This window comes from Chaetomium tenue, assembly GCF_020726465.1.
Source record: "Chaetomium tenue strain MPI-SDFR-AT-0079 chromosome Unknown F5144scaffold_6, whole genome shotgun sequence".
NCBI lineage: Eukaryota > Fungi > Ascomycota > Sordariomycetes > Sordariales > Chaetomiaceae > Chaetomium > Chaetomium tenue.
The window spans coordinates 3,265,591-3,287,762 of NW_027117334.1; the positions used below are offsets into that span (position 1 = coordinate 3,265,591).

Here is a 22,172-nt window from a genome sequence, read left to right on the forward strand (position 1 = left end):
GTTAGACTGAACAGGGAGCGACGAGGGGGTGAACAAATGGCCCGATTCCTTCACGGACAGTCCTGCTCCCAAACGGCAGCTCCCAAGGGTTGCAGTTCCGTCTCAAAACCCCTTGCCCCACTGCAACGCCGGGTTGCTGTCCCCAAGTTGCGCAACGGCCGGATGGGCCGGGGTGGCCAGATTAGGCAAAGCACTTAACTACGAGTTAGCGTTAGAACCCACAGCAGTGCTTCTGGTTCTTCTGGAAGGATTCTTAAAAAGGGCCCGATCAGCCCTGCATCTTTCGCCTCGCTTCTCGAGATCTGGTCCTTCGGTCCATCTGGCTGTCCACCAGCACGGCTTCCATCCCTCCGACCTGTTGCTGCATTCACCAATTCGCCGAAATCTGAACCAGTACGGCAGTGCCCGCGTCCCTTCGCAATCAGACAGGTTTCCGTCTTTTCCCGGCTACTTCAGCACATTGCGCATTACGTCGCGTGCCGGCCACAAAACGCGGGGTCTTTTCGTCGGCTCGCCCAGACGCTGCAGTATTGCCATGGCTTGCGATAACTCGTTCCGAGGTTGACGAACCCTCGCCCGAATCCTGGCCCGAATCCCGAGATCTACTTGCGGCTCTTCAGTGCGCCTCTTCCATCTGCTGGGTAACCAAAACCACCGACGAGTCCGGCGTCTCAGATTATTTCTGCCTGGTCATCATCGACTCGGGCGCGCAGCAACGGAGCGACCCCGGCACCCCCTGGTGATCCCAGCGCCGAATCCCGTTCCTTTTTTGCCTTCGGAACGGCCGAGGCACGACGACGACGACTATTGTTTGCTGCTTCGACCGAACAGTTCCCTCATCTCGGGCTTGCCGTGTGCTCATTACTTGTAGAGCACGCACATGCCACCAAACGCCCTTGCGGCTTCCCCCATTCCGGTCCGAGCATTCGCAAACCGAAGGACCCCCTTGTTTGCACCCATCGCTCTTGATACTCGGCACAGTCAGCTGTTTGCCTTCTTCAATTTCAAACCATTGACGGTCGCCAATCGTGGGAGGACAATGACGAGTCGATAAGAGAGACAACCGATCATGACGTCGATTGTGAGTTGCCCCTCCTCCTTCTGGCCCTCCAACCCTCTCCCACTCCTTCCAAACACGGGAACAGGCGACACCCAAGGGCAACCAAAGGGAAGCCGCAATCAACTCTTTGCCCTTGTCGCACTTTCCCAATGTAACCCAATCTCTCACCGCCTCCTCGCTTTTCTTTGCTTGTTTCCGGGCAAGTGCTCTCTGGATGGGCGGCAAGGCTGCCTGTTGTGCACCCCCACGCTGGCGCAGCTGAGGACCGGCATTGCCCAACGGCCCTGTCATCTGGGCTCCGACACTCCCACGTGCCGTTGTCCCGGCACACTGGACAACCCCGGCCAGACCTTGCTGGCATTCACTGGCATTCATTCCATCTGAGACGCGACTTCGCCCCTTCTTCCCGTTCTTTCCGGGCCTTTCTTTCGTCTCGTTCGTGAAGACATTTTTTCTTCTCCTTTCCTCGCAAACAAATCACCTACCTACCCAACACCGACTCCTCTTCGACCAGGCATACATAACAGACGAAACACCACCGACCAATATGCTAATCTGCCCATTTCAGCTTTGTTTGGCCCACTACTGTGACCTTCACGGGCCGACGCCCTTGATGGTCACCGAGGGCCTTCCTGTTCCCTGCAGTACCTGCTGCGACGAGGGGTTGCTCGGTAATGGTACCACGAGGTTCGAGAAGCCTCGCCCAAGAGCGCCAACTTCGGGCGCATCTACACACGCCGCCAACATCACCGAAGCCCTCCGGCGCATCAACTTGAACGAGCCGCACAGAAGCTCATCTGTTCCCGCTACGGAACACGAGGCGCAAGTCCACCGTGCCTCCCTACGACAAGCAGCCCAAGCAGTCGCTGCCACGACGACTGGCTCTGCCATCGAAACACCACCACAAAGCCCGCGTCTTGCTTCAGGCTCCGCCGCTCAGCAGCAGAAGCCGCGCCAGGACTCGGGCTTCCGCAGGACCTATGACGAATACGTGACACGGCGCGCGGGGCCATGCGACAACTGCGCCCTGACTCTACCGAAGCGGCAGGAAGGTAGCAAGGATGCGGGCACGGGATCACGATCCGATCGTAGCCCTACGTTGAGGACACGCGCGCCATATGCACGAGTGTTTACGGCGCTCGACAATAGTATCTCGCCTTCAACCTCTCAATCTTCGTCCTCCGTTGCGTCTGAGGATGAGTCCCACAATCACCCACGCCCATCCCATCGCCGAACAGGCACCGCCCTCTCGGTAACATCTCGTTCTAGCGCCAGTTCCACCAGCGCCAACGCCAATTCGCACATGCACTTTCTCGACTACACATCAACCCATGAACCTCTGGCACCGGCGTCCTTCTCCCTTGTTCGTGCCTCCTGTTTGCGCACGCTGTCACTCGAGACCCTCCCCCGCGCCCCGGCCACAAGCCCTTCGGCGGGATCCGCCATGCCCACCTCAAATCCTTCGCCAAACAGCCCTGCCTATGTCACGACACATAGCATAGGCTCTGCTGCCTCGGGCGGCTCGATATTCTTTGGCGACAAAAAAGTTGGCTACACGACAGCCTATATCTTCCGTGTCCCGGACGTCCACGCCCGCGGCCACAAACGGGTCTACGCCTTCCTAGCGCTTAGCACCCACCCAGAGCCCACTGCTGTCAAGACCTTTACCTTTCTTTCCACAGCCTTCCGCGATCTGGCTTCCTGGATACAGGAGTTAGCTGAAGCTGAAGCCGAGCGCGCCCTCGTCGAGTCCAGCACTTCATCAGGAAGCAGCCCAATCGTTCCGGGCCCTGGTTACGGCAGCTTTCAGTCTGAGCCAACCGCCCCACCTGTATCTGGGGGTAGTAGTAGCTTTCTGATGGGCGGCGCTGGCGGCCTGTCGCGGCGGATGGGCAGCGGCTTTGCAGGCTCCGGCGTTGCCCTCAAGCAGCGTGGGCTGGCGGAGTTGGTCGGCTTACCAGACTTCTTTCTTGAGCTACATGCCAAGTTTGTCAGGCTACTGTTGGAAATCGGCGTCATGGTTGGGTCATAATATGTCGTCGGCACATCCCCAACACCGCCCCTAAACCTCCGCAGAGGTAAAACCAAACCAAAACACCGGCTTCACACCGTAACGGCTACGCCGTCACCAAATCACCACCGGGCGGCGCGGTCCGCAGCTGGATCAACAACCGAAGGGTGACGGGCAATGAATTTATGATAATCTCATTTCACACCAACGCGGCAGCTGTTCTATGAATTACCACCGAACAAACAAACAAACAACAACAAACCACAACAACCACTCGCTCGTTCCCAAACTCCTCGTCCTCGAGAAAGGGGGTACGCGAGCTTCAACACAAATCATTGGATCTAGACGGGAATGAAACGGGGAATAATAGACGGGTTGGATGGAGTGAGGGCTGGGAAATAGGATACATAACACAGGTCAGGTTATCAAAGGGAAGGAAAATGGGTTTCTATGATGGGATTGCGTTGATTGCATTGGCACGGAGGATATACCCGGTTTTCTTTTTGGAAATCTAGTGGGAATGACCTGAGAATGTAAGGGGGCGAGGAGAAAGGGCGAGTTCGAGCCAGATTGGGCAGCGGTTACTCGCCCCTGTGTTTGGATTATTTTATTTAGCATGTGCGGTCATGTTTTCGTACTGATTGATACCCGGAGGGGAGGGGTCGGGGTTGGGAAAGCAGGTTTAAGGGGGATGATTTCTGTTAGATCTGGTTGAAAGCGAGCGGGCGAGCTACGTTTGGTTTTGTACTACTATCACTTCCGGTGCGGTCGGCGGTGCGGTCGGCGGCACATGGTGTGAGGCCTGCCGAGGATCTGTCGGGGATCTGGGAGGACAACTGTTGCTTGTAGGATACATAGATGGGGAGGGAGGGCTGGATGGAAGCGGGACTCGAGAGCTGGCATCTTGAATACACGAGCTTTACAATCAGCCATCCCCCCCCCCGGCCCCAAACATCATGACATCTCATGTCGTTCATCTGCGAGCAGAACTGAGTAGACGGCAACCACGTCCGTTCTATAGCAGCTACCGTACCGTGGTTATCGTACATCTATCTCATCGCTGTCCGCCCACGGCTTTTGCCCTAGCCGCGACTACTCCGCCCCCACCCTTCCTCCCTCCCTTCCTCCCAAAACACATCCAACCACCCACCCGTCCTGTCCCATCGTCTATTTGTAGAAATCAAACTTGTTCTCGTCGCTCGACCCCTTGACCTGGCTGCTGTAGGCGTCCTCCAGATCGACCTGGATGATGTTATACCTGTTCTTGCGCACGGCGCGCAGGCCGGCCTCCTGCATGATGGCGGCGATGACGGCGCCGCTGAGGGGGTCGTTGCGGACGATGAGGCTGTCGAGGTCGACCTCGGGGGCGAGGCTCATCTTGCTGGCAATGGTGGTGAAGATGAGGCGGCGCTCGCGGCGGTCGCGCAGGCTGGGGAACTCGATCTTGCGGTCGAGGCGGCCGGGCCGGAGAAGCGCCGGGTCGAGCGTGTCGGCCCGGTTGGTTGCCATGATGACCTTGACGTTGGCCGTCTGGTCGAAGCCGTCCATCTGGTTGAGCAGCTCGAGCAGGATGCGCTGCACCTCGCGATCGGCGCCCGTCTGCGCGTCGAACCGCTTGGTCGCGATGGCGTCGATCTCGTCGATGAAGATGATGGCGGGCGCGTTCTCGCGCGCCATCCTAAACACGTCGCGCACCATCCGCGGGCCCTCGCCAAGGTACTTTTGTACGAACTCGGACCCGACCACCCGGATGAAGTTGGCCGTCGTTGAGTTGGCCACGGCCTTCACCAACATGGTCTTGCCGGTTCCGGGTGGACCGTACAGTAGCACGCCGCGGGGTGGGTCGATACCGATCTGCTTGTACAGGTCGAAGTGTGTCAGGGGAAGCTCGACGGCTTCGCGGATTTCCTGTTTCTGCATGTCCAGTCCACCGACGTCGGCATACGTCACATCGGGCTTCTCGTCGGCTCCCAGCATAGCGATCGACGAGTCCGCCTCTGGCGGGAGGATGTCGACAAGGGCATTGGAGTGGCGGTGCAGGGCGACTGAGGAGGAGGGCTTGAGCAGCTCGCGGTCAAGCGTCGACAGGATACGGACAACGTAGTTGGATCCAGTGCTGGACTGGACGATGCCGGTACTGGGGTGCGAATGTTAGCTAATCCAGACTCGGTAGGAGGGGTACCACAGAATGGCGGGGAACCTACTTCTGGTCAATGGCCTCCATAAACTGGCCGATCACAAGCGGCACACTCTGGATGCGCTTGATCTCCTCCTGTGCCCGGACCAGCTCCCGCTTCAAGCTCCTCTGCTCATCCTTGATGTATTCTTCCTGCAACTGGATGTATTCGAGCTGCCGCTGCAGCCGCTTCAGGTTCGCATACTCATCGCCGCCTTCTGTTGATACGCCCTCGAAGTTCTCAATACTGGGGATAGTAGAGGGGGTATGCTTCTTGAGGGGCTGGATGCTGTTGGCGGCGTTCTCGACCAGGACGTCGCCCATTTTGACGGCTTGCCTCTTTGCTGTTGGGCCTGGGATTTATGGGGCGGGGTGCGGATTACCGAGGGACTGGGATCGACACAAGTTATCGGGGTCGAAGCGCGTGATACTGTAGACAGACGGGGCCTGCAATCGCAGATTCGACGGTTGGGGTTGGAAGTTGTTTCGGTGCTGTTCTGTCGTTGCTTTGCCTTGTGGCGCGTGTAGCCCATCAGCGTTCTTGGCGGTCTACAGTGGGCTCGTCATCCGCCGGAGCCTGAGGCTGACCCACTTCAGTTGGCTCGTGCTTTGGGGAGGTTGGAGGTTTCGAGGCGGAAGTCGGGAGTGGTCCGTGCTTTCCAGCTTTCCACAAGGGATCCAAGTTCCCCACTTTCCTCAATAGGGACGAATACCTGAGGCAGATCTGTGACCTTTGCGTTTTGACAGGGCATCGTCGGCATGCTGGGTTTCACGGCACCAGGATTCGAAGACTTGGACAGATACAGTCGTTACTCAATTACCTAGGTACCGGGATAGTTACCTTGAGGTATCTAGTATCATGCTCTTCTCAATGTGCAGATCGCGTGCTCTTGCGAACTCGGAGTCCTGTTGAGCATTAGTACCCGACCCGACAACGCAGAGAAGGCCCCCACATTGACCTCACTGGGTACCGACCTTGATGGCCAAGCACCCGAAGGCCCATCCGATTTTCCCTCCCGTGTTCCCGCCTTCGTCGGGGCATCACGGCACCTGCACTGCAATTCGGGGGATGTGCCGTGCGAGAGTCGTGCTCCGTCTCCGCTGTGATGAATCGGAAGATGCCACTCGAGCCACTGTGAAGTGCAATCCGCTGTCATGACGGCCACGCAGCCAAGTAACCCCACCATCACCGTAGTTGACTTGTTGCAGTGTTGCAGCTGGTTGGGGGTCTCGGACAAAGCCGCGGGGCGGGTGCCATGTGGTGAGTGACTCCCGTCTGCTGCAACAGTTGGTTGGTCCAACGGCTGGGTGCCTTGTCGCTCCCTCACCACGACCCCCAGTCCGTCTTAGTCACTCGCTCGAGATGGTGCCGGCCGGGGGTTCCTGCCTCCCTCTCCACCTTGCCTATCAGTCATTCAAGCCCGGGCCTTTCCAGCTATCCCTCCTTCCTTTTCGTCCACGCTTCTTCCCCAGATTGTCGTCGCTCGCGGCTAAGTTGTCTCACTCCCCGCCTCCTCGTTTTGTTTAACGGTACCGTTTGTACTCGTCCTCGATCTTGCATTTCTGCCGATTTGAATTCATGGTCTCTACCTCCCCTGCCGCTCTGCACGTCCCGCCGGCAGCAGTAGCAGCAGTACTGACGCACGCCCTCGCCCACCGCCACTCAACATCTTGAAGCCTTTTTTGGCACACCCAACTACCTGCTCCGCCAGCAATCATCATCAATGGATAACACGCCTACATCCATCAATATCCCCGAGCAGCGCCATCGGCCAGTCAAGGCCGAGGCCGGGTCCTTTCCGTCGTCGTACTCGAGCTCCCCGAGTTCGCCAGAGCCGTCTCCAAAGACGCCGTCTCGGGCGTCGCATAGCCAGAAGCCGCTGCATGCCAGACGCCCGAGCTTGCTAAGTTCGTGTGCCTCTTGTACTGTAGAGTATGTACCACAACTAACATCCGATTGCCAGGCTCGGCCTTCACGCAGCAGGAATGTACGACCATCAAGATCGATGACAACCCCAAGGGGCCCATGCGACTGGTAAGTTTTGTGCTGGCAGCGGCATGACGCTGTGCTGCCTCCCGCCGGCCACAGAGCCATCGCTCACATCTGTATCACCAGATCACCTACCTCTCTTCCGGTCAAGGCTTTGTCTGGAACCCTGAGATCTTCGTACCATCGTTCTGCGACTACGACTACGTGCCACTCGAGCAGCGCCGCGATCCAGTGCACGAAATTCACCTGAGCGACGAGGAGATCCGAAAGATGTTGCCTCAATAAACGAAGAGCATGATACCAACAACGCGAGATGGGATGCGTTGCTATAGGTGTACAACATGGCACCTACTACACGGGCAGTTGCTAAAGCGGTTGATATTGCGCGAGCAATCCTGCCTTGGGTTACCCGGGACAGCGGAGGAGAGCTTGGTCCGAAGTGACCATATTCAAGGGGCCTGTCTTTTAGCATCATGGAGTGGCGATTCCTTTTCGAGGTCTAATTTCAGGGCCTCTAGTCGACAACACAGGAGTTTGAAACAGTTTGTGGGTAAGGGGTAAGGGGAAAGGGGAGTCGGTCCGTCATTTATATCCCGGGAGTTGTTGGTTTTGGGCATTCTCGTCTCGTCTCTTTGCAGTGCAGGCTGCTGGCCGATAATCGGGAGCGGCAGCCTTGGCGATCATGTACGGCACTGCGGGCACTTTGCTTTCCTACGTAGCTTATTGACACAAATTTCCGTCATGGGCTCGAACATTCTCTAGGTTGCGGCCAAAGATATCGTCTGGCCCTTGATAACTACACAGTAAGAACGCACCTGGGGCAGTATTAGCTCGGCCGAGCACCGCTGCCTCGTCCGTTTTCCCTTTTCATGCCAAAGCCGGCTACCCTCTACATTCTTGTACTCAGGGCTCCCAGACTCGTGCTTTGTAAGGGTGGAGGAAATGGCCGATTAATGTATGGACCGCTTTTTCGTTGGAAGGTCGGGATTCGAAAGTGAAGGGCCGAGTTGAGAACAAATCCGCGGCCAGACCTCACCCTCGAGACAAAGCACATCGTCAAGCTCGTACGGTTGTTAACGCAACGTTTGAGGACTTACATCAGTATGCATGTTTTTGGCATGCATAACCTGTGGAGATGCCTCTGGGGTGTCCTGTGTAAGTGCGGCGGCACGGGCGGGTTGCACCCAAGCTGGAGACCAACCCGCCCCGCACTGGCGGCCGAACCCCACCACACCACACCCACCAGCTGACCGCTTCGGCCAAGTCCACACCGACTTGCCGATCGGGACGTGCACGGGCCAGGATCGACCACCCAAGTTTATCGATAAGTCCATCGCGGTTCGCGGCGGGTTGTTTTGCCAACTTTGGCCATCAAGAACAAGATCAAAGAGTGCAAATGATTGATTAACGACTGACGAATACGTTTGATCAATCCGCCCAGGATAACGAAAAGCCTATTGGGTAGTCGTACATTCAAACAGAAGCCACCCTCGCTGAACACGACATCAAACACCACTACCAGCCCACCGCAACCGACGATCAACAAACCAAAAGACACCCTCGGCGGAGCCACACACGACCATGGACGACCCCTCACACCGGCCGATCGAGCTACAATCCCCCGAGGACCTAACCTACCTAATCGACAACGTGCGTCGCGCCGCAGCTGACAGCATCAACGCGGCGTTCCCGCCTGTAGACAACGGACTCGACGGGCAGGAAGACGAGCTGCGCAACCGCATCGAGCAGCTAGTCAACGATGTGCGTTCCCTTTTCCCTCGCCCTCCCCCGTCCCCCAACCACCCTCCAACAACCGACCCAACCCACTAACACAATCCCCCTCCCCCTCATGCAGTACATCCTCAAAACCTTCACCCTCGCGGCCCCCAACCTCACAATCAACGGCCTGCCCCTCCCCAACCCACCAACCCACCTCCTCACCCCCCCCACCAGCACCTCCCCCGGCGGCTCCACCACCACCCCCCAAGTCCGCTACGAATACGAGCCCTTCGACGCGCGCAAGCGCGACCGCATCGAAGCGCTGATCTCCGAAGAAGAGGACCTGCTCCGATCCATCGCGCAGCTGAAGCGGCGGGCGCCGGCGGCGGCGGCCAGCCGGTGGGGGGAGGCGACGCGGGCCGGGGTAGTGGCGGACGAGGCCGGGCTGGCGGCGGCGGGGCAGCGCGTGGCGGAGGAAGGGGCGGTCAGCGGGCGCAGGGCGTTGGAGGGGATGGCGCCGTTGGAGAGGCAGGAGGGGGTGGAGGGGCGGTTTGGGGAGGCGGTGGCTGGGTTGGGGAGGCTGAAGAGGGATATGCCGGCGGCGGTGGCGAAGATGGAGAGGGCGAGGGTGGCGGCGGGGTATGTGAATGGTGGTGGTGGTGGTGGGAAGTAGGGGGAGTTTGGTTTTGGGGGTTGCGTTTTGGGTTTAGGTGGGACGGAGGTTAGGTAGAACAGGAGAGGGAATGGCGTTTTGGTTTTCAGGAGTATACCGGATGGACGAGCGATACGAATGATGCTAGCTGGAAGCCGGACAAAGCATGCAAGGAGTCTATTGTGTATCCATGTGAATGGTCGAGATATTACGGAGAATACAAGGGATCTGTCTACGCGTCCCCAAGACCGTCCACAAAAGTTCTGCAAAGATGCTTCCCTTAGCCGCTTGTACATGTGGGGCCGCCGCGGAACTATATATTCAGGATGAACTAGGTCCGTTCGCTAACCAACTCCCCGGTCCAGCTCAAACGCGCAGTCCTTGCCTGGCTGTCAATACCTATGCGGCAGCCGGGGCCGCGGCACCAGCCTTGTCCGCATCAGCGGTCTCCGCAACAGGGAGCTGGGTGCCTTCCGCGACCGCCGGAGGCGCCGTTTGGGCCGTCGTGTCAGCCTTCTCGGCCTTCTTCTCCCACTTCGCAGGCCTGGCCCACTCGGCCTCGCGCCACGGGCCCATGTCGCTGAGCTCGCAGCCGCCCTCGCACTGGCAGGTACCACCGAACTGCTTGGGCAAGTTCTCAGCGGGGATCTGCTTGAGCAGGTCCGCCTGGTAGCCGCTACTATACACGTGGATCTTCTCCACCGTGACAGGGTCCAGCCAGGCCTTGACGACGCTCCAGACGGTGCTGAAGCCCCAGGGTGTGTTGATCAGGTACAAGTGGCCGAGGCGCTCCGGGTAGTAGTTCTGGCTGAGACCACTGGCCTGCTTGACGTAGCCGAACACCTGCGACGCCTTGCCCAGACCCACACCCTTGAAGTCCATGATGGTGCAGCACGTCTCAAGCAGGACCCCGGCCTTGCGGCTGCACGCCGGCAACCGCGGGTCCGACACGCGCTCGTATTCGACCGCCAGGTTCGTCAGCATGCGGCTTTCCGTTGTGATCTTGTACATGGCGTTCAGGTCGATACCGCCGAGCTGCTCGATATAAACGGGACGTCCATCCTAGACGGTAGAAGCTAAGGGTTAACGTGGGATTTAACAACGGAAGTGGCTAGGTGGGGCGTACCTTGTCGGTCTTGTGGTAGTACTGCGGGTAGTACTTGAAGACATCCTTCTTCTCAGGGTACTCCCAGTTCGGCAGTTCCTCGTCCAGCTTGGTCTCTTTCCGCCACTTCTCGCACTCGACAAACCTAGAGTCGGTCAATACCCGCCGTGTTTGATCCCATCGCCTCTCAGGTTACTTACATCTTCTTCGTGAGCTCAACATCGAACTTGCGGGCGCGCAGGAATCGCAGCTAGGTAGTTCGTCTGTCAGCAACCCTTTCTCCAGGCCCCGGGTTATTCAAGAATGTCTGCCGTACCAAGGTAAGAGTGTCCAGGCGTTCAGTGTAACCCTCGGACTCGAGCAGCAACCTCAGTTGGTGCACCTGGGCCTGCTGTTGAGCGGTCAGGTAGCCGGGATGCCCATTTTGCGCTTTGGGCGGTGTGGTCGGGAAATCGTAGTTGTCGTACTTGGGATCGAGTTCCAGAGTCGAAGGGGCAGGCCCGGGGGCAGTCGCGGCCGCAACCATTGTAACTGATTATTCGTTGGAATAGGATGGCGGGTGGTGCGAAGTTGTGATGTTGTGTTGCTGTCTTGGGCTTGAACTTCCCCGCTATTTAGATGCCGCCAGTGGAGGATTTGCCAATGAGGGGGGGAAGAGACTGTAGTCGGGTTGCGAATGGGCGTGGGGAGTGTGGATACAGGCAGGGAAACCGGCGGTTTGTGGTGAAGAAAAAGGCCAAAAGACAGGAAAAGAATTCACAATGTTTGACGGGGCCTGAAATAGTCAAGCAGTTGGGATGGCAAGGGGGTGCTGCACCGTTGATTTTTCGCCCTGGGTGTCTGGGTGATGGCAACCGGGGGCCCATCGAATGTGCGGTCAAGTCAATCACTCCCCACCCTGAGCCACCCACTAACGAGGATGCGCCCCGCACAAGGCTAGACCCCCTCGGGCTCCCCACCCGACTCGCCTGTAGCCCCTGAAAATACGGAAATACGTGTTGGACTAACCTAGAACAGATAATATTGGGATAAGGTTGGCGCACTTCGCATGCCAAAGGAATGCTTTCCAACTCCCTTAACGGGTAGTAACAAGTCAGATGTCAAATTTGGGACCGGTCAGCGAGCAGTTGGCCCGCCTCGATCACTTTGACTGGCTGCAGGCCGGGGCACAGCTGGACTCGGGGCTACGACTCTCGAACTCTGCCGCCCTCAGGTCCTCCAACCGACATGCCATGCCATCCATCATCTTGGGACACCTCGAGCACTCACAGCCATATTTACTAGCCCCTAGACTTCATAATGCACCGCGGGCCTCCTGTTCCCACCATGACGCGAGACAAACTCCTTGCATTGTCTTTGATCGGCGTCAAAAGTATGGCCCCTACTGTGTATAATATCGTCGTCCGTGTTGATCTGTAGATCTCCCGAGTCTCCTTTTGACAGGAGGGCTTCGCGGGCTCGATAAATCGAAAGTGACTCGTTCCGACCGTCGCTTCCAGAGGTGCTGTTCTCAGCTTTCGGCCGACCCCTCTACGCTTTTTCCTTTCCCCTTATCCTCATCCTCCTTTTCCTTGCGCTTTTGCACAACGTCCCAGTTATATACCCTAGCGACCGCCACTTCCATCGTCTGCCGAAAATTAGCAAGTCTCCCGAAGATGGCCGAGACAAGGCTGTGTTACCGTTACTTGCTCCCGTAAAAAGTCCAAATCTTCCTCGCAGTTCGATAGGCTCTGCTTCGCAGCCTGGAGCTTTGAATCGAGGAGCGTCTCGGCCTCACCAATCGGGTATGACAACATGACGTTGGCCTTTCATGCGTTAGCCCTCAACGGCACACCTTGACTGAACGGAAGGGGTTCCCCCTACCCCAAGCCACAAGTAAACTTCGTCTGTAGGTGGTATCTCCGCCTTTGCGTAAAGGGTATCGTTCAACTCGAAGGTCGTCTCTATCGCATCCGAGTCGGGCTGTCGTGGTCGATAATCAGCACCATCCATAACCGAACTTGTTTCTGCGTCGTACCGTCCTCGATTTCAAGAACCGGACAGTCTCTAACGTCTTCCGGATATCGGGTAACTTTTCCTTCAACCCCACCACCCTCCGTTGTAGATTCTGCTCCATGAACTGGTATTTCCTGCATCCCCAGCCCACACGTATCAGCCGGAGACCGCCCGTTGGTGTCGCAGTGTCGAGATCAACTCACGCAATCATCTCCTGAAACCGCCGCAACGTCGGCTCGACATCCGCCCGTGACGTAACATAGTCTTCGACCTTATCGACGAACGGCGCATATGGAATGCCGCGGGGGTTGGAGGGTGTAGCATCCCTATTTGCGCCGGTGGTGTCGGTCAGCAAGAGCTTCCACGAGACTGGAGTTTTGGCGGGTCGAAGACACTTGGATAGTCACCTACTTCGACGCCACGTCCTGATCTGTGCTGGCCATAGTGGGCAGATCTCTCACATGTTGTGGCGGAGAGAATAAGACAAGTGGTAATCAACCCGAGCCAAAACAATGACGTCGGGGAGGTGGTTGGAGTGGCCGTTTTGATGGACGAAGCTCACCAAAAATTCATGGCGGGGTTGAGTGCTGCCGTGTGGGGTAGGCATACCTAAAGCAACAGGGGCAAGTGTTGTGACAGCAGCGGTATCGACTCCGTGCGCAAAACATCTCCTCGCAGCTCAACCTATTCGTGCAAACCACGGACGACTTATCACATCAACCGCCTTATATCACAAATGGTCTCAACGACACCTCCGTTTCCATGTTGTAGTGCCGGCTTCGGAAGAAAGCAAGGATAACGAGACTCCATACTACGGTTCACCGACGTTCAGAGTCTCTTCCAGGCGATTGATACTGCACCTGTCGGTGTCCTCCTTGTCACATGTACTGCTGCCTTTTTGAGCGATTGAGAGTACGGGCAATGAGCGGTATTGCCGCGCTTGCACAAGACGCAAACTAGATAACTATTCCATACACCTTCTCGACTGATGGATCTACTGTGCAATGGATTCGGAACTTCATGCCAAGTTTCGGCGCACATGGTTTCATCCCACAACACACCCAATGCCATCGCATGAAGGAAGGGCACCATGGGTACCTACCTAGTTAATACTTTCATGTCTCCTGTCGCCAAGTCATGACAAGTGTAGATAGGAGGAGAGAAACGGGCAGTTACCGCCCACTGGCACCTCTCGTTGTCCCCATGATGGTGTCTCAAACAAACATCGAGGCGGCCAGCCTCGGAAACGGGCAGTACCTTGGCGGTCTTGAGCGGGAATGGGGTTGATTGGCCGCCTTGGCAGTGTGTCATAGCGTCGCACCGTCGCTGTCTCTGAGCGCCGACACGTGTAGAATGGGAGGACATTGCCAGTCTTGCCAGTCATCCCATCTCATTTGAAAGTGTAGTTATCGATTCACAATCTGTGAGATGTGCGAATTGGCCCCCTGCAACACTCGCCTTCCCAAGGCAAGCGGACTGCCTTGTTTTGGTAAAGAGCCGGGGGTTGCCGGGTTGCCTAGCTAACTGCAAACAGACGCCGAGTGGTGGCGATGATGCAGCCGAACCAGGTAGCCTAGCTTACCCCGGCCACTACGTAATCAGACGCAGGAACACCTCACACCTGACCTCCCCGTGCGCCGCCTCCCCATCCATCACCTCCGCATCCGCCCCAAGCCACTTCCCCAACCTCTTCCCATCAACAACGAAATACCGTCTTTCATCCACCCGCATCGCCATCAGCCTCGTTGTTCATCGTCCGTCATCATCACCTACGGCGACGGATTTGTCCGCCTCGATCGCTACAACTCTCATTATTATTCTCCCAGCAGATTGACCAAACGATCGCCCAACATGAAGGGTGCTCTGCTGACCGCAGCTGTGCTGCTCGGCTCTGCCCAGGGCGCAGTCCACAAGATGAAGCTGCAGAAGGTCCCTCTCTCGGAACAGCTTGTACGCATGCCTCTCTCCCCATCTCCGCTAAAGCCGTCGGCCAACTGACCCTCGTCGCGTGTAGGAGGCTGTTCCCCTCAACACCCAGCTCGAGCAGCTCGGCCAAAAATACATGGGCGTGCGCCCCCGGCAGTCCCATGCCAATGCCGTGTTCAACGGCATGGTTGCCGAGGTCAAGGGCAACCACCCGGTACCCATCTCCAACTTCATGAACGCACAGTGTATGTGAAGCCGACTGTCGCGTGCTTACGAGCCACTGGAATAGTAAAACTAACACGCCTAGACTTCTCCGAGATCACAATCGGGAGCCCTCCTCAGACCTTCAAGGTCGTTTTGGATACGGGCAGCTCCAACCTGTGGGTCCCGTCGGTCGAGTGCGGCTCGATCGCGTGCTACCTCCACACCAAGTACGACTCGTCGGCCTCGTCCACCTACAAGAAGAACGGGACCAACTTCGAGATTCGGTACGGGTCGGGCAGCCTGAGCGGCTTTGTCTCTCAGGACACAATGACCATCGGCGACATCACAATTAAGGGCCAGGACTTCGCCGAGGCCACTAGCGAACCCGGTCTCGCCTTTGCCTTCGGTCGCTTCGATGGTATCTTGGGTCTCGGCTACGACACAATCTCGGTCAACGGCATTGTCCCGCCTTTCTACAAGATGCTTGAGCAGAAGCTCGTCGACGAGCCCGTCTTCGCCTTCTACCTGGCGGATGAGAAGGGCCAGTCCGAGGTTGTCTTCGGCGGCGTCGACAGTGACAAGTACAAGGGCAAGATCACCACCATCCCTCTAAGGCGCAAGGCCTACTGGGAGGTGGACTTCGATGCCATCTCGTACGGCGACGACACGGCCGAGCTCGAGAACACCGGCGTGATCCTGGATACCGGTACTTCTCTGATCGCTCTGCCCAGCCAGCTCGCCGAGATGCTCAACGCCCAGATCGGCGCCAAGAAGAACTACGCTGGTCAGTACGCCATCGACTGCAGCAAGCGCGACTCCCTCAAGGACGTCACCTTCAACCTGGCCGGCTACAACTTCACCCTCGGCCCCTACGACTACATCCTCGAGGTCAGCGGCAGCTGCATCTCCACATTCATGGGCATGGACTTCCCGGAGCCGACCGGGCCGCTTGCCATCCTCGGTGATGCCTTCCTCCGGAGGTATTACTCCATCTATGACCTCGGCGCCAACACCGTGGGTTTGGCTGAGGCGAAGTAATTGGCGCATGGACGGCATGGACATGATGGGAGTTTGGGATTGGGTCTGGGACTGTAATCTGTATCTACTGGTTCTCCTCGTTTGATTTTCTAAGTACCGGTCAAGGAACCTTTGCAACACAACAGTTTTTTATATAGCGAAAGCACCACCAGGACCTGGCTCGGGCTTTTAGTCTTGGTTATGCAACAGACATTTCAAGGCAACATTGATACTGGCCCGACGTAACCCATTCCCTTCGTTGCAGACGCTCTTCTCTTTGCCTATCCTTGGTTTCCTCGCGACGTTATTTCCACCCTGCGTTCGCCAAGTACACAATAGTCAGTTGTAGAACCTATGACGCAAGGGGTAAATTCCCACGCGGAAGAGTATTAAGGAATGCAAGTAACAGTGCAAGACTCCGTGTGTCTCGCGGTAGTATAGTTGGCGTCAGTGATGTAAATCAAGGCCGGGCAAAAACTCAAATGAATTGAGTAGCGGATCCCCAAAAAGAGGCAAATCGATGGCCCTCCAAGATGGGCAGCTAGCTTGCACAATAATTACATCTCACCCATCTCATCGCGAACATGCCGACCAGCCCAGACAAGCGCGGACCGCAAGCCTCTCTCCATCCCCAACCCCAACCATCCTGCACCTCCCCATCCCCCCCGGGACGTCGTGCCATCCCCAACAACAGAACCCACCACAATAGTTACCCACCTCACTTCTTAAACGTCGCCGTCCGCCCCGCCTTCTCATAATTCATCTTCCGCGCCCCCTGCGGCGCATCCCCCGATTTCTTGGCGTACGGATCATACGACGCCTTCCCACGCCTGCCACCCCTCCCGCCGCCGCCGTCACCACTACCGTTCGCGTGGCCCCCCCTCGGCGCGCGCAGCACCGACGACGCCGCGCTGTAGTCGAAGGGCTGCTCGTCGTCGTCCTGTTCTGGTTGTGATTCGGTTTCGGGGTTGGCTTCTGCTGGAGGTGACTTCTTCTTCTTCCCGGCTTGGGCTGCTTTGGCTTGCTTTGCGGCTGCGCGGCGGCTTTGGCGTCGGGTGGGTAGGGTTGTGGTTTTGTTGTTGTTGGGCTCCTCTCCCTGAGCCTCGGCGTCGGGTTGTTGTTCCGACTCGTCCGCTGCTGCCGCGGGGCTGTCGTTGCTGGTCTCGGCGTCGGAGGCAGAGGTGGAGGCGGAAGCGGACTCGGATTTGGGTGGCGGCGCCACCGCCGTGTCCACGTCGGAGGCTTTGCGCTTCCGCCCCTTTTTGAGGGTGAAGTCCCCCTCTTCGGGAACGGGTGCGGGCTCGGCGTCTTGCTTGGCGGCGCTTTTGGGTGGCGGCGCTGAGGGGGTTGGTTGGTTTTCGTCGAAGAGGACTGTGTAGAGCGGGATCATCTCCTGCTTGTCAACCGGGCGTGCCTTGGAGGTTCCGTCCAGTGCCGAATTGAGTGCCACATCCCCCCATAGTTGGGAACGGTCGCTCTTCAGTTCCTCGATCTCGAGCGGCTCGGTATCCTGCACTGCGGCAGCCACCGCGGGCTTGTCACCGAGCGAGGCTTGTGCCCTGTCAGACGATGATTGCCTGAAGAACTGCAGCATCGTGGGACCATTCGCGCCCTGCACCTTGGCCTCTGTTATGACCTTGAACAGTTCGCCGAGACGAGACTTGAGCGCTCCGGTATTCGACTCCAGCAAGCTCCACAAAGCCTTCATGTCCGTGGGCATGATGCGCGCTATGTTACTGAGGACCTGTTGTGTCATGATGAAGAAGGGGCTTTCGTCCTCTTGGCGGGCAATATCATCCCGCCACTTGTGCACCGCCTTGTAGACGGCAAACTGCTCGCCGTCGTATAACGTGGACGATTTGGTCAAGGTGGCATGCCAACCCCGGTTGCCAGCGCCTGTTTCCGGGTCGCAGAAGGAGTTCTCGTACCGCTGTAAAGCGACTTCCTTGGACTTTTGAATGACACGATCGGTGGGGTGTCCATCTGAGCCGTTTTGGGTGGCAAGTTGGGCGAGCTCGTTCCGCAGCATGTCGTATATGTAGAGCAGGAAATGGGTATCGGATCGAGCGTAGTAAAACATCTCCTCCGGAAGAGGTCTGGCGTACGGGTTAGTTGAGAAATAGGAGAGGCACTGGATCAGGGTTTACCTTAACCGCCAATCCGCGAGCTGATACTTCTTGTCCGCGTCGAAGTCGACAAACTTCTTAAGTAGAAATGCCAGACTTTTGCCCGCATACTGGAGGGCGGTACTAGCGTAGAAGGTATCAAATAGCCCCACGACATAGAGGCCGAGGTCCCGTTGCAGCCAGATAATGTCCATGAATGCGCCATGGAGAACCTAGGCTAGTCAGCGGTGCGCGCGCCCTTCTTCGTTTCGATGTTCCTTACCTTGACGATCTTTGGGTCTGCAAAGACTTCATTGAGAACTTCCAGCTTGTGTCTCCAAGGTACCAGGGTGTCGATTATCCAATCCTTTTCCCTCGTGCTGATCTGCATCAACGACAAAAGCCCCGTGTATGACCTGAAGTCGTGGTGTTCCAGATCGATCGCAATCTCGGGTGCCTTCTTCAGCTCCTCCAGCATCTCCAAAACACCCTCGTAGGTGTCTACCCAAATCGCTGTCGTTTTCTCCAAGGGGGGGTATCCGATAGGCTCGCGGGACTTGAAGACGTGCTCTGGGTATCGCATATCTGTGATTTCCTGCTTGTAGGGATGCTCATATCTTCATCAAAAGTCAGTATTCTGTTTCGAAGAGAAGGGGGTGTGTTGCACGTACTGAGGACGGCCTTCGTCGTTAACAGAGATCGTCAAACTCGCGTCCAACGGGGTCTGGGCATGGGGCTTGGTTGTGAGGAGAGGTTTCCATGGTCCCGAATCGAAGTTGTCTATCTTCTTCTCGAACGTATTCTGGGGCTTTAGGATGTTGGCGCGCTTCATCGACCAGTCGAGCCTGTCAGTGGTAGACTTTGGCCGCTTAGTATCCCGTCCCTGTGATGCGTTAGCAGAGGCGACACGGGACTCGGGCGTGTTTGGGGGATCATACAGATTCGGTGGTCGGCGCATCTTTCCTCTTGACCAGGCCAGTGTACTCGTCCAGGCAGGTGTCGGACTTCTCCAAGAGCGAGTCAATCACATCTAGCACGCCCTTCCACTGAATCTCCACATCGTCCACATCTTCAAGTTGGGGTTCCCTCTGCGCAGTGAACTTGGAGGCCGATTTCAAGACGCCACGGGCCAGTTCGAGCAATCGATCCGTGTTCTGGTCGAGGCGAGCGGCGACTGAGGGGTGGACAGTCCGCTGAAACTGGAGGTCCTCATTCGCGAGCGTGTTCACCGAGCGTGTTACCGTGACGAGAGTGGAATGAACCCTGTCCCGGAGGGGCTTGAGGTCCTGCGACGAATCCATTATTCTAGCAATGCCGATGCCGGGGTATCTTATTTTGGAAAAGCAATTGGCGAGGCCGGCGCGCATGCACTGCTGCCCATTTTGACATCGGCGCAACCTTGAACTGCTTGGAACTTTTTCGGGCCCGCTTTGTCTTAGTTCCATCCGATAAGATGCCGCGTTCATCGCGACCGTCCGGTGGCTCCGCCGCGATAAGATAAGCGCAGTTGCGTTGCCAATTGGTGTGCCTTGCCGGCCGAGTCACCAGGTAAACCACTGTTCCGGCAGCATCATCAATTAGAACAATCTAGCTGGATATATCTTGAACACCAATTGCGTGTGTGATCACTACATTTTGGGGAGTTCTCATACACCAAACTATCCGTCTAAAAGGCTCAACGTAGGGATATACATAATTTGCCACTGCCCACTGAGCGGCACTGACGGCGATCCAACATCATATTGACTCGTCAATCGACACTGGTCAGCCGATACTCTCGATAAGTATTGCGGGTATAGATTCCCGTCCGACGCAAGGATCAAGGAATATGTCACAATCCCTCGCGCCTGAGTGCAACGAGGTCAAGGAGTGAGCGAGCACTTCCCACGAATCTAATGCGCTGTGAAAGGAAAGAGACTGATTTAGATGAAGGCGCTATGACACGTGCTTTTTGAAGTGGTATAGCGAAAGTCAGTTCTTCTAATAGCTTCCTGTTTTTGCTTCCGTGTGTTATGTCCAGGGGTACTGATGGCTGCTACAGAATATCTTCGTGGAATGGGCACAACCGATAACAACGAATGCGCCGCTTTATTCAAGGAATATAACTCTTGTCTGAAAGTAAGCAAGCTGGTTTTCTAACGCAAAACACCCAAAACTAGGCGGTATGTAACAGGGCTGATGAGGATTGATTCGTAGGGGGCGCTTAAGCAGCGTGGGATAGACAAGCTGCTGGATGAAGCTCGGGAAGATAACAGAGAAAACGATGCGACATTGATGGGGAAAAAAAAGTGTAAGTCGTGGTCTTGCACTCGTGCTATCAGATCTAACAAGCGTTCTTCTTAGAATACAAGGTGATGACACCGGCCTACAATTAGTGGCATCATTCTATTCCGCAGCTTTGTACGATTATTGTATAGTGTGTCATGCAGAACAAGCCCTCTCCTTCCGTTCGTTTCTTGGGATCGCTTCTTTTCTCCTCTCTCCTTTACAGGTAGGCATTCCGGTGTAATACTATTAATCCAAGCCGCTCATTGGTTGTGGATTTCAATCGTCAACATGAATTGATTGGGGGCGGCAATTTCTACTGAAGGCGCATACAACCTAAGGTATGTTACTACATATGGTTCGTTGTCTTCCATTCTCAAGTCTCCAACATCATTCTACATCCACGAAATGTCAGTATACCCCCTGTTGTCAACAATTCCAACATGCAACTGCAGCGCCAGGGGCTGCTACTGTTCGACCTCTAGGTCTTACGGCTGGGGGTATGTAAACAGACCACAATTCTGGAGCACTGGTAACAATCGTTCACGCTGGCTAGCTGTTTTTTCTTAGAACTGCGAGGGATGAGGAGGCCGCGGCGCGGCGCTCAATGGCACACGAATTACCGACAACCACTGCAGGATGAGCTTCCCAGCTAGCTCAAAGTCGACTACCTTACCTAATACTAGTACCTCGTAGAGTATGTCTCCACAACTTGGCCACAAGTTCAAGCCCTTTTTCACGTTCTGTCACTGTTTATGGATGATACCCAAGGATACGGCACATCCGGCAACGGCCAGGACGAACCTACTATCTGTTACATGTCCCATTCCTTGCCCGAGTTAGATCGATGGAAGTGTGGGACGCCGAAAGCCGAGAGGCCCGCCGAATCCAACGGCAACGGGGCCGGGGGGTCTAGGTTTTCGAGACGTCTCGGGTTTCCTGACCGACAATGCTTCGTCCTCTGCAATAAGGTTACGAGATATGTACCTACCTACCTTAGGTAGCTTCTAGGCAGGTAAGGGAGTGGCTTAGGCGCTCGGCCAGGTTAGGAACAGATAACGCCAAGGTTCAGGCGTTAATTCTATTGACTCACGGCGAGGATTCAGGTTTTGGTCATGGTATAGTCACCGGCTTGCAAAGTTCCAAACGCAGAGGACTCATCCTCCCACTGTTATTGAAGGTCGCGCCTCCGCCGAGGTCAAATTTGCCGGCGCAGTCAGAAGCTTAAACCCAAGACCCTGTGGCATTTGTTGCTCCAATCAAAGCGACCGGAAGTCATCCGGTAATAAAACTAGAAGCAGCCGGGGGTTGTGGCCAGGGGCTTTCATGGATCGAATCCTCCACGATAGTCCGTACGTGCATAGTTTATATCCTTAGCCGTAGCAGCGCCGTTACGGCACATGCGGACTAGCTAGCAGCCACCCGTCAAAAGGATTTCTAACATTCCCACCCTTACCCTGGAATTATCCCAGGACGGACGAACTTCGTAGTTCGCCGTGCCGTATTCCTTCTGTAAGTTCTGTTTCCTTTCGGGTTACCGGATTTGGCCTTGGTGAGTTTTAGAACAGCCGGCGTCCTCAAAAATAGAGAGGAAACATGGGTCTTGTCATGCACCTGGTCTCTGTGCCCGACAGTTCCGGCCTCATCGGCAGTCGTTTGGGAGCTTCAAAGGAATTAGTTCGCTGGCCTTCCAGTTTCATGCCAGCTGTGACGCCGTGACGCCGCGTCGGAAGACTGGATGGCCATGGGTACGAGACCGAGAGGTTAGGGAAGCGTGGTGGGTTTCGGTGGTGACCAACATGAAGAAAAACTGGGAAGAAAGAGGTATATAAGGTCAGGACAACAACCTCTCCAAAGTGATATTTCTGCAGACACAAACACACAGCAATCAAAGCATCAGCCTCATCAACCGAGAACAAAACAACCCAGAAACGATCGTTCCGACCA

General features: G+C 56.3%; 9 protein-coding genes across 9 annotated transcripts; 5 read left to right on the forward strand and 4 right to left on the reverse strand.

Moving 5' to 3' along the window:
- Nucleotides 1-1,297: 1,297 nt before the first annotated feature.
- On the forward strand, nucleotides 1,298-3,432 carry F5144DRAFT_366996 (vesicle coat protein). Its single transcript, XM_066784450.1, has 2 exons — nucleotides 1,298-1,495; nucleotides 1,629-3,432. The coding sequence occupies exon 2, from the start codon at nucleotides 1,674-1,676 to the stop codon at nucleotides 3,090-3,092; it is 1,419 nt and encodes a 472-aa protein (XP_066640326.1). The 5' UTR covers nucleotides 1,298-1,495; nucleotides 1,629-1,673; the 3' UTR covers nucleotides 3,093-3,432.
- Nucleotides 3,433-3,963: 531 nt separating this feature from the next.
- F5144DRAFT_366986 (P-loop containing nucleoside triphosphate hydrolase protein) lies at nucleotides 3,964-5,675 on the reverse strand. Its single transcript, XM_066784449.1, has 2 exons — nucleotides 5,276-5,675; nucleotides 3,964-5,208 (listed from the first exon to the last, which is right to left on the reverse strand). The coding sequence occupies exons 1-2, from the start codon at nucleotides 5,569-5,571 to the stop codon at nucleotides 4,239-4,241; spliced, it is 1,266 nt and encodes a 421-aa protein (XP_066640327.1). The 5' UTR covers nucleotides 5,572-5,675; the 3' UTR covers nucleotides 3,964-4,238.
- Nucleotides 5,676-6,547: 872 nt separating this feature from the next.
- Nucleotides 6,548-7,604, forward strand: F5144DRAFT_366917 (uncharacterized protein). Its single transcript, XM_066784448.1, has 3 exons — nucleotides 6,548-7,155; nucleotides 7,212-7,282; nucleotides 7,364-7,604. Exons 1-3 carry the CDS (start codon nucleotides 6,972-6,974, stop codon nucleotides 7,520-7,522), a joined length of 414 nt encoding a protein of 137 aa, XP_066640328.1. The 5' UTR covers nucleotides 6,548-6,971; the 3' UTR covers nucleotides 7,523-7,604.
- Nucleotides 7,605-8,533: 929 nt separating this feature from the next.
- Nucleotides 8,534-9,841, forward strand: F5144DRAFT_583768 (uncharacterized protein). The gene is made up of 2 exons (XM_066789570.1): nucleotides 8,534-8,998; nucleotides 9,093-9,841. The coding sequence occupies exons 1-2, from the start codon at nucleotides 8,819-8,821 to the stop codon at nucleotides 9,627-9,629; spliced, it is 717 nt and encodes a 238-aa protein (XP_066640329.1). The 5' UTR covers nucleotides 8,534-8,818; the 3' UTR covers nucleotides 9,630-9,841.
- Nucleotides 9,842-11,367, reverse strand: F5144DRAFT_583802 (CRAL-TRIO domain-containing protein). Its single transcript, XM_066789571.1, has 4 exons — nucleotides 11,030-11,367; nucleotides 10,914-10,963; nucleotides 10,735-10,858; nucleotides 9,842-10,670 (listed from the first exon to the last, which is right to left on the reverse strand). The coding sequence occupies exons 1-4, from the start codon at nucleotides 11,237-11,239 to the stop codon at nucleotides 10,008-10,010; spliced, it is 1,047 nt and encodes a 348-aa protein (XP_066640330.1). The 5' UTR covers nucleotides 11,240-11,367; the 3' UTR covers nucleotides 9,842-10,007.
- A 591-nt stretch (nucleotides 11,368-11,958) lies between these two features.
- F5144DRAFT_367198 (Prefoldin subunit-domain-containing protein) lies at nucleotides 11,959-13,319 on the reverse strand. Its single transcript, XM_066784452.1, has 6 exons — nucleotides 13,120-13,319; nucleotides 12,912-13,034; nucleotides 12,731-12,842; nucleotides 12,577-12,675; nucleotides 12,393-12,518; nucleotides 11,959-12,340 (listed from the first exon to the last, which is right to left on the reverse strand). The coding sequence occupies exons 1-6, from the start codon at nucleotides 13,149-13,151 to the stop codon at nucleotides 12,224-12,226; spliced, it is 609 nt and encodes a 202-aa protein (XP_066640331.1). The 5' UTR covers nucleotides 13,152-13,319; the 3' UTR covers nucleotides 11,959-12,223.
- Nucleotides 13,320-14,099: 780 nt separating this feature from the next.
- Nucleotides 14,100-16,302, forward strand: F5144DRAFT_623511 (vacuolar protease A precursor). Its single transcript, XM_066792156.1, has 3 exons — nucleotides 14,100-14,658; nucleotides 14,723-14,879; nucleotides 14,942-16,302. Exons 1-3 carry the CDS (start codon nucleotides 14,560-14,562, stop codon nucleotides 15,874-15,876), a joined length of 1,191 nt encoding a protein of 396 aa, XP_066640332.1. The 5' UTR covers nucleotides 14,100-14,559; the 3' UTR covers nucleotides 15,877-16,302.
- A 271-nt stretch (nucleotides 16,303-16,573) lies between these two features.
- On the reverse strand, nucleotides 16,574-19,261 carry F5144DRAFT_495709 (ribonuclease H-like domain-containing protein; the record flags this gene model as incomplete). Its single annotated transcript, XM_066786114.1, has 5 exons — nucleotides 16,574-17,951; nucleotides 18,003-18,193; nucleotides 18,244-18,577; nucleotides 18,632-18,843; nucleotides 18,899-19,261. 5 exons carry the CDS (start codon nucleotides 19,259-19,261, stop codon nucleotides 16,574-16,576), a joined length of 2,478 nt encoding a protein of 825 aa, XP_066640333.1.
- A 426-nt stretch (nucleotides 19,262-19,687) lies between these two features.
- F5144DRAFT_367303 (mitochondrial distribution/morphology family 35/apoptosis) lies at nucleotides 19,688-20,437 on the forward strand. Its single transcript, XM_066784453.1, has 5 exons — nucleotides 19,688-19,829; nucleotides 19,893-19,930; nucleotides 20,002-20,078; nucleotides 20,157-20,250; nucleotides 20,304-20,437. Coding segments are annotated over exons 1-5 (252 nt in total). The 5' UTR covers nucleotides 19,688-19,788; the 3' UTR covers nucleotides 20,306-20,437.
- The last annotated feature ends 1,735 nt before the right edge of the window (nucleotides 20,438-22,172 follow it).

Excerpts from the sequence above, each read along its gene's own strand:
- F5144DRAFT_366917 (XM_066784448.1), top strand. The coding sequence starts at position 6,972 with ATGGATAACACGCCTACATCCATCAATATCCCCGAGCAGCGCCATCGG. Across the intron at positions 7,156-7,211 it reads CAGACGCCCGAGCTTGCTAA|GCTCGGCCTTCACGCAGCAG; the intron begins GTTCGTGTGCCT and ends TCCGATTGCCAG. Across the intron at positions 7,283-7,363 it reads CCAAGGGGCCCATGCGACTG|ATCACCTACCTCTCTTCCGG; the intron begins GTAAGTTTTGTG and ends CTGTATCACCAG.
- F5144DRAFT_367198 (XM_066784452.1), bottom strand. The coding sequence starts at position 13,151 with ATGGCCAGCACAGATCAGGACGTGGCGTCGAA. Across the intron at positions 12,519-12,576 it reads AAGTTTACTTGTGGCTTGGG|GCCAACGTCATGTTGTCATA; the intron begins GTAGGGGGAACC and ends AACGCATGAAAG. Across the intron at positions 12,341-12,392 it reads TTTTACGGGAGCAAGTAACG|ACGATGGAAGTGGCGGTCGC; the intron begins GTAACACAGCCT and ends AATTTTCGGCAG.
- F5144DRAFT_366996 (XM_066784450.1), top strand. The coding sequence starts at position 1,674 with ATGGTCACCGAGGGCCTTCCTGTTCCCTGCAGTACCTGCTGCGACGAG.
- F5144DRAFT_583802 (XM_066789571.1), bottom strand. The coding sequence starts at position 11,239 with ATGGTTGCGGCCGCGACTGCCCCCGGGCCTGCCCCTTCGACTCTGGAA. Across the intron at positions 10,964-11,029 it reads GCCTGGACACTCTTACCTTG|CTGCGATTCCTGCGCGCCCG; the intron begins GTACGGCAGACA and ends CGAACTACCTAG. Across the intron at positions 10,859-10,913 it reads GTTGAGCTCACGAAGAAGAT|GTTTGTCGAGTGCGAGAAGT; the intron begins GTAAGTAACCTG and ends GACCGACTCTAG.
- F5144DRAFT_623511 (XM_066792156.1), top strand. The coding sequence starts at position 14,560 with ATGAAGGGTGCTCTGCTGACCGCAGCTGTGCTGCTCGGCTCTGCCCAG. Across the intron at positions 14,659-14,722 it reads TCCCTCTCTCGGAACAGCTT|GAGGCTGTTCCCCTCAACAC; the intron begins GTACGCATGCCT and ends CGTCGCGTGTAG. Across the intron at positions 14,880-14,941 it reads CAACTTCATGAACGCACAGT|ACTTCTCCGAGATCACAATC; the intron begins GTATGTGAAGCC and ends TAACACGCCTAG.
- F5144DRAFT_367303 (XM_066784453.1), top strand. The coding sequence starts at position 19,789 with ATGTCACAATCCCTCGCGCCTGAGTGCAACGAGGTCAAGGA. Across the intron at positions 19,830-19,892 it reads GAGTGCAACGAGGTCAAGGA|GCGCTATGACACGTGCTTTT; the intron begins GTGAGCGAGCAC and ends ATTTAGATGAAG. Across the intron at positions 20,079-20,156 it reads AATATAACTCTTGTCTGAAA|GGGGCGCTTAAGCAGCGTGG; the intron begins GTAAGCAAGCTG and ends ATTGATTCGTAG.
- F5144DRAFT_366986 (XM_066784449.1), bottom strand. The coding sequence starts at position 5,571 with ATGGGCGACGTCCTGGTCGAGAACGCCGCCAACAGCATCCAGCCCCTC. Across the intron at positions 5,209-5,275 it reads ATGGAGGCCATTGACCAGAA|TACCGGCATCGTCCAGTCCA; the intron begins GTAGGTTCCCCG and ends TTCGCACCCCAG.
- F5144DRAFT_583768 (XM_066789570.1), top strand. The coding sequence starts at position 8,819 with ATGGACGACCCCTCACACCGGCCGATCGAGCTACAATCCCCCGAGGAC. Across the intron at positions 8,999-9,092 it reads TCGAGCAGCTAGTCAACGAT|TACATCCTCAAAACCTTCAC; the intron begins GTGCGTTCCCTT and ends CCCCTCATGCAG.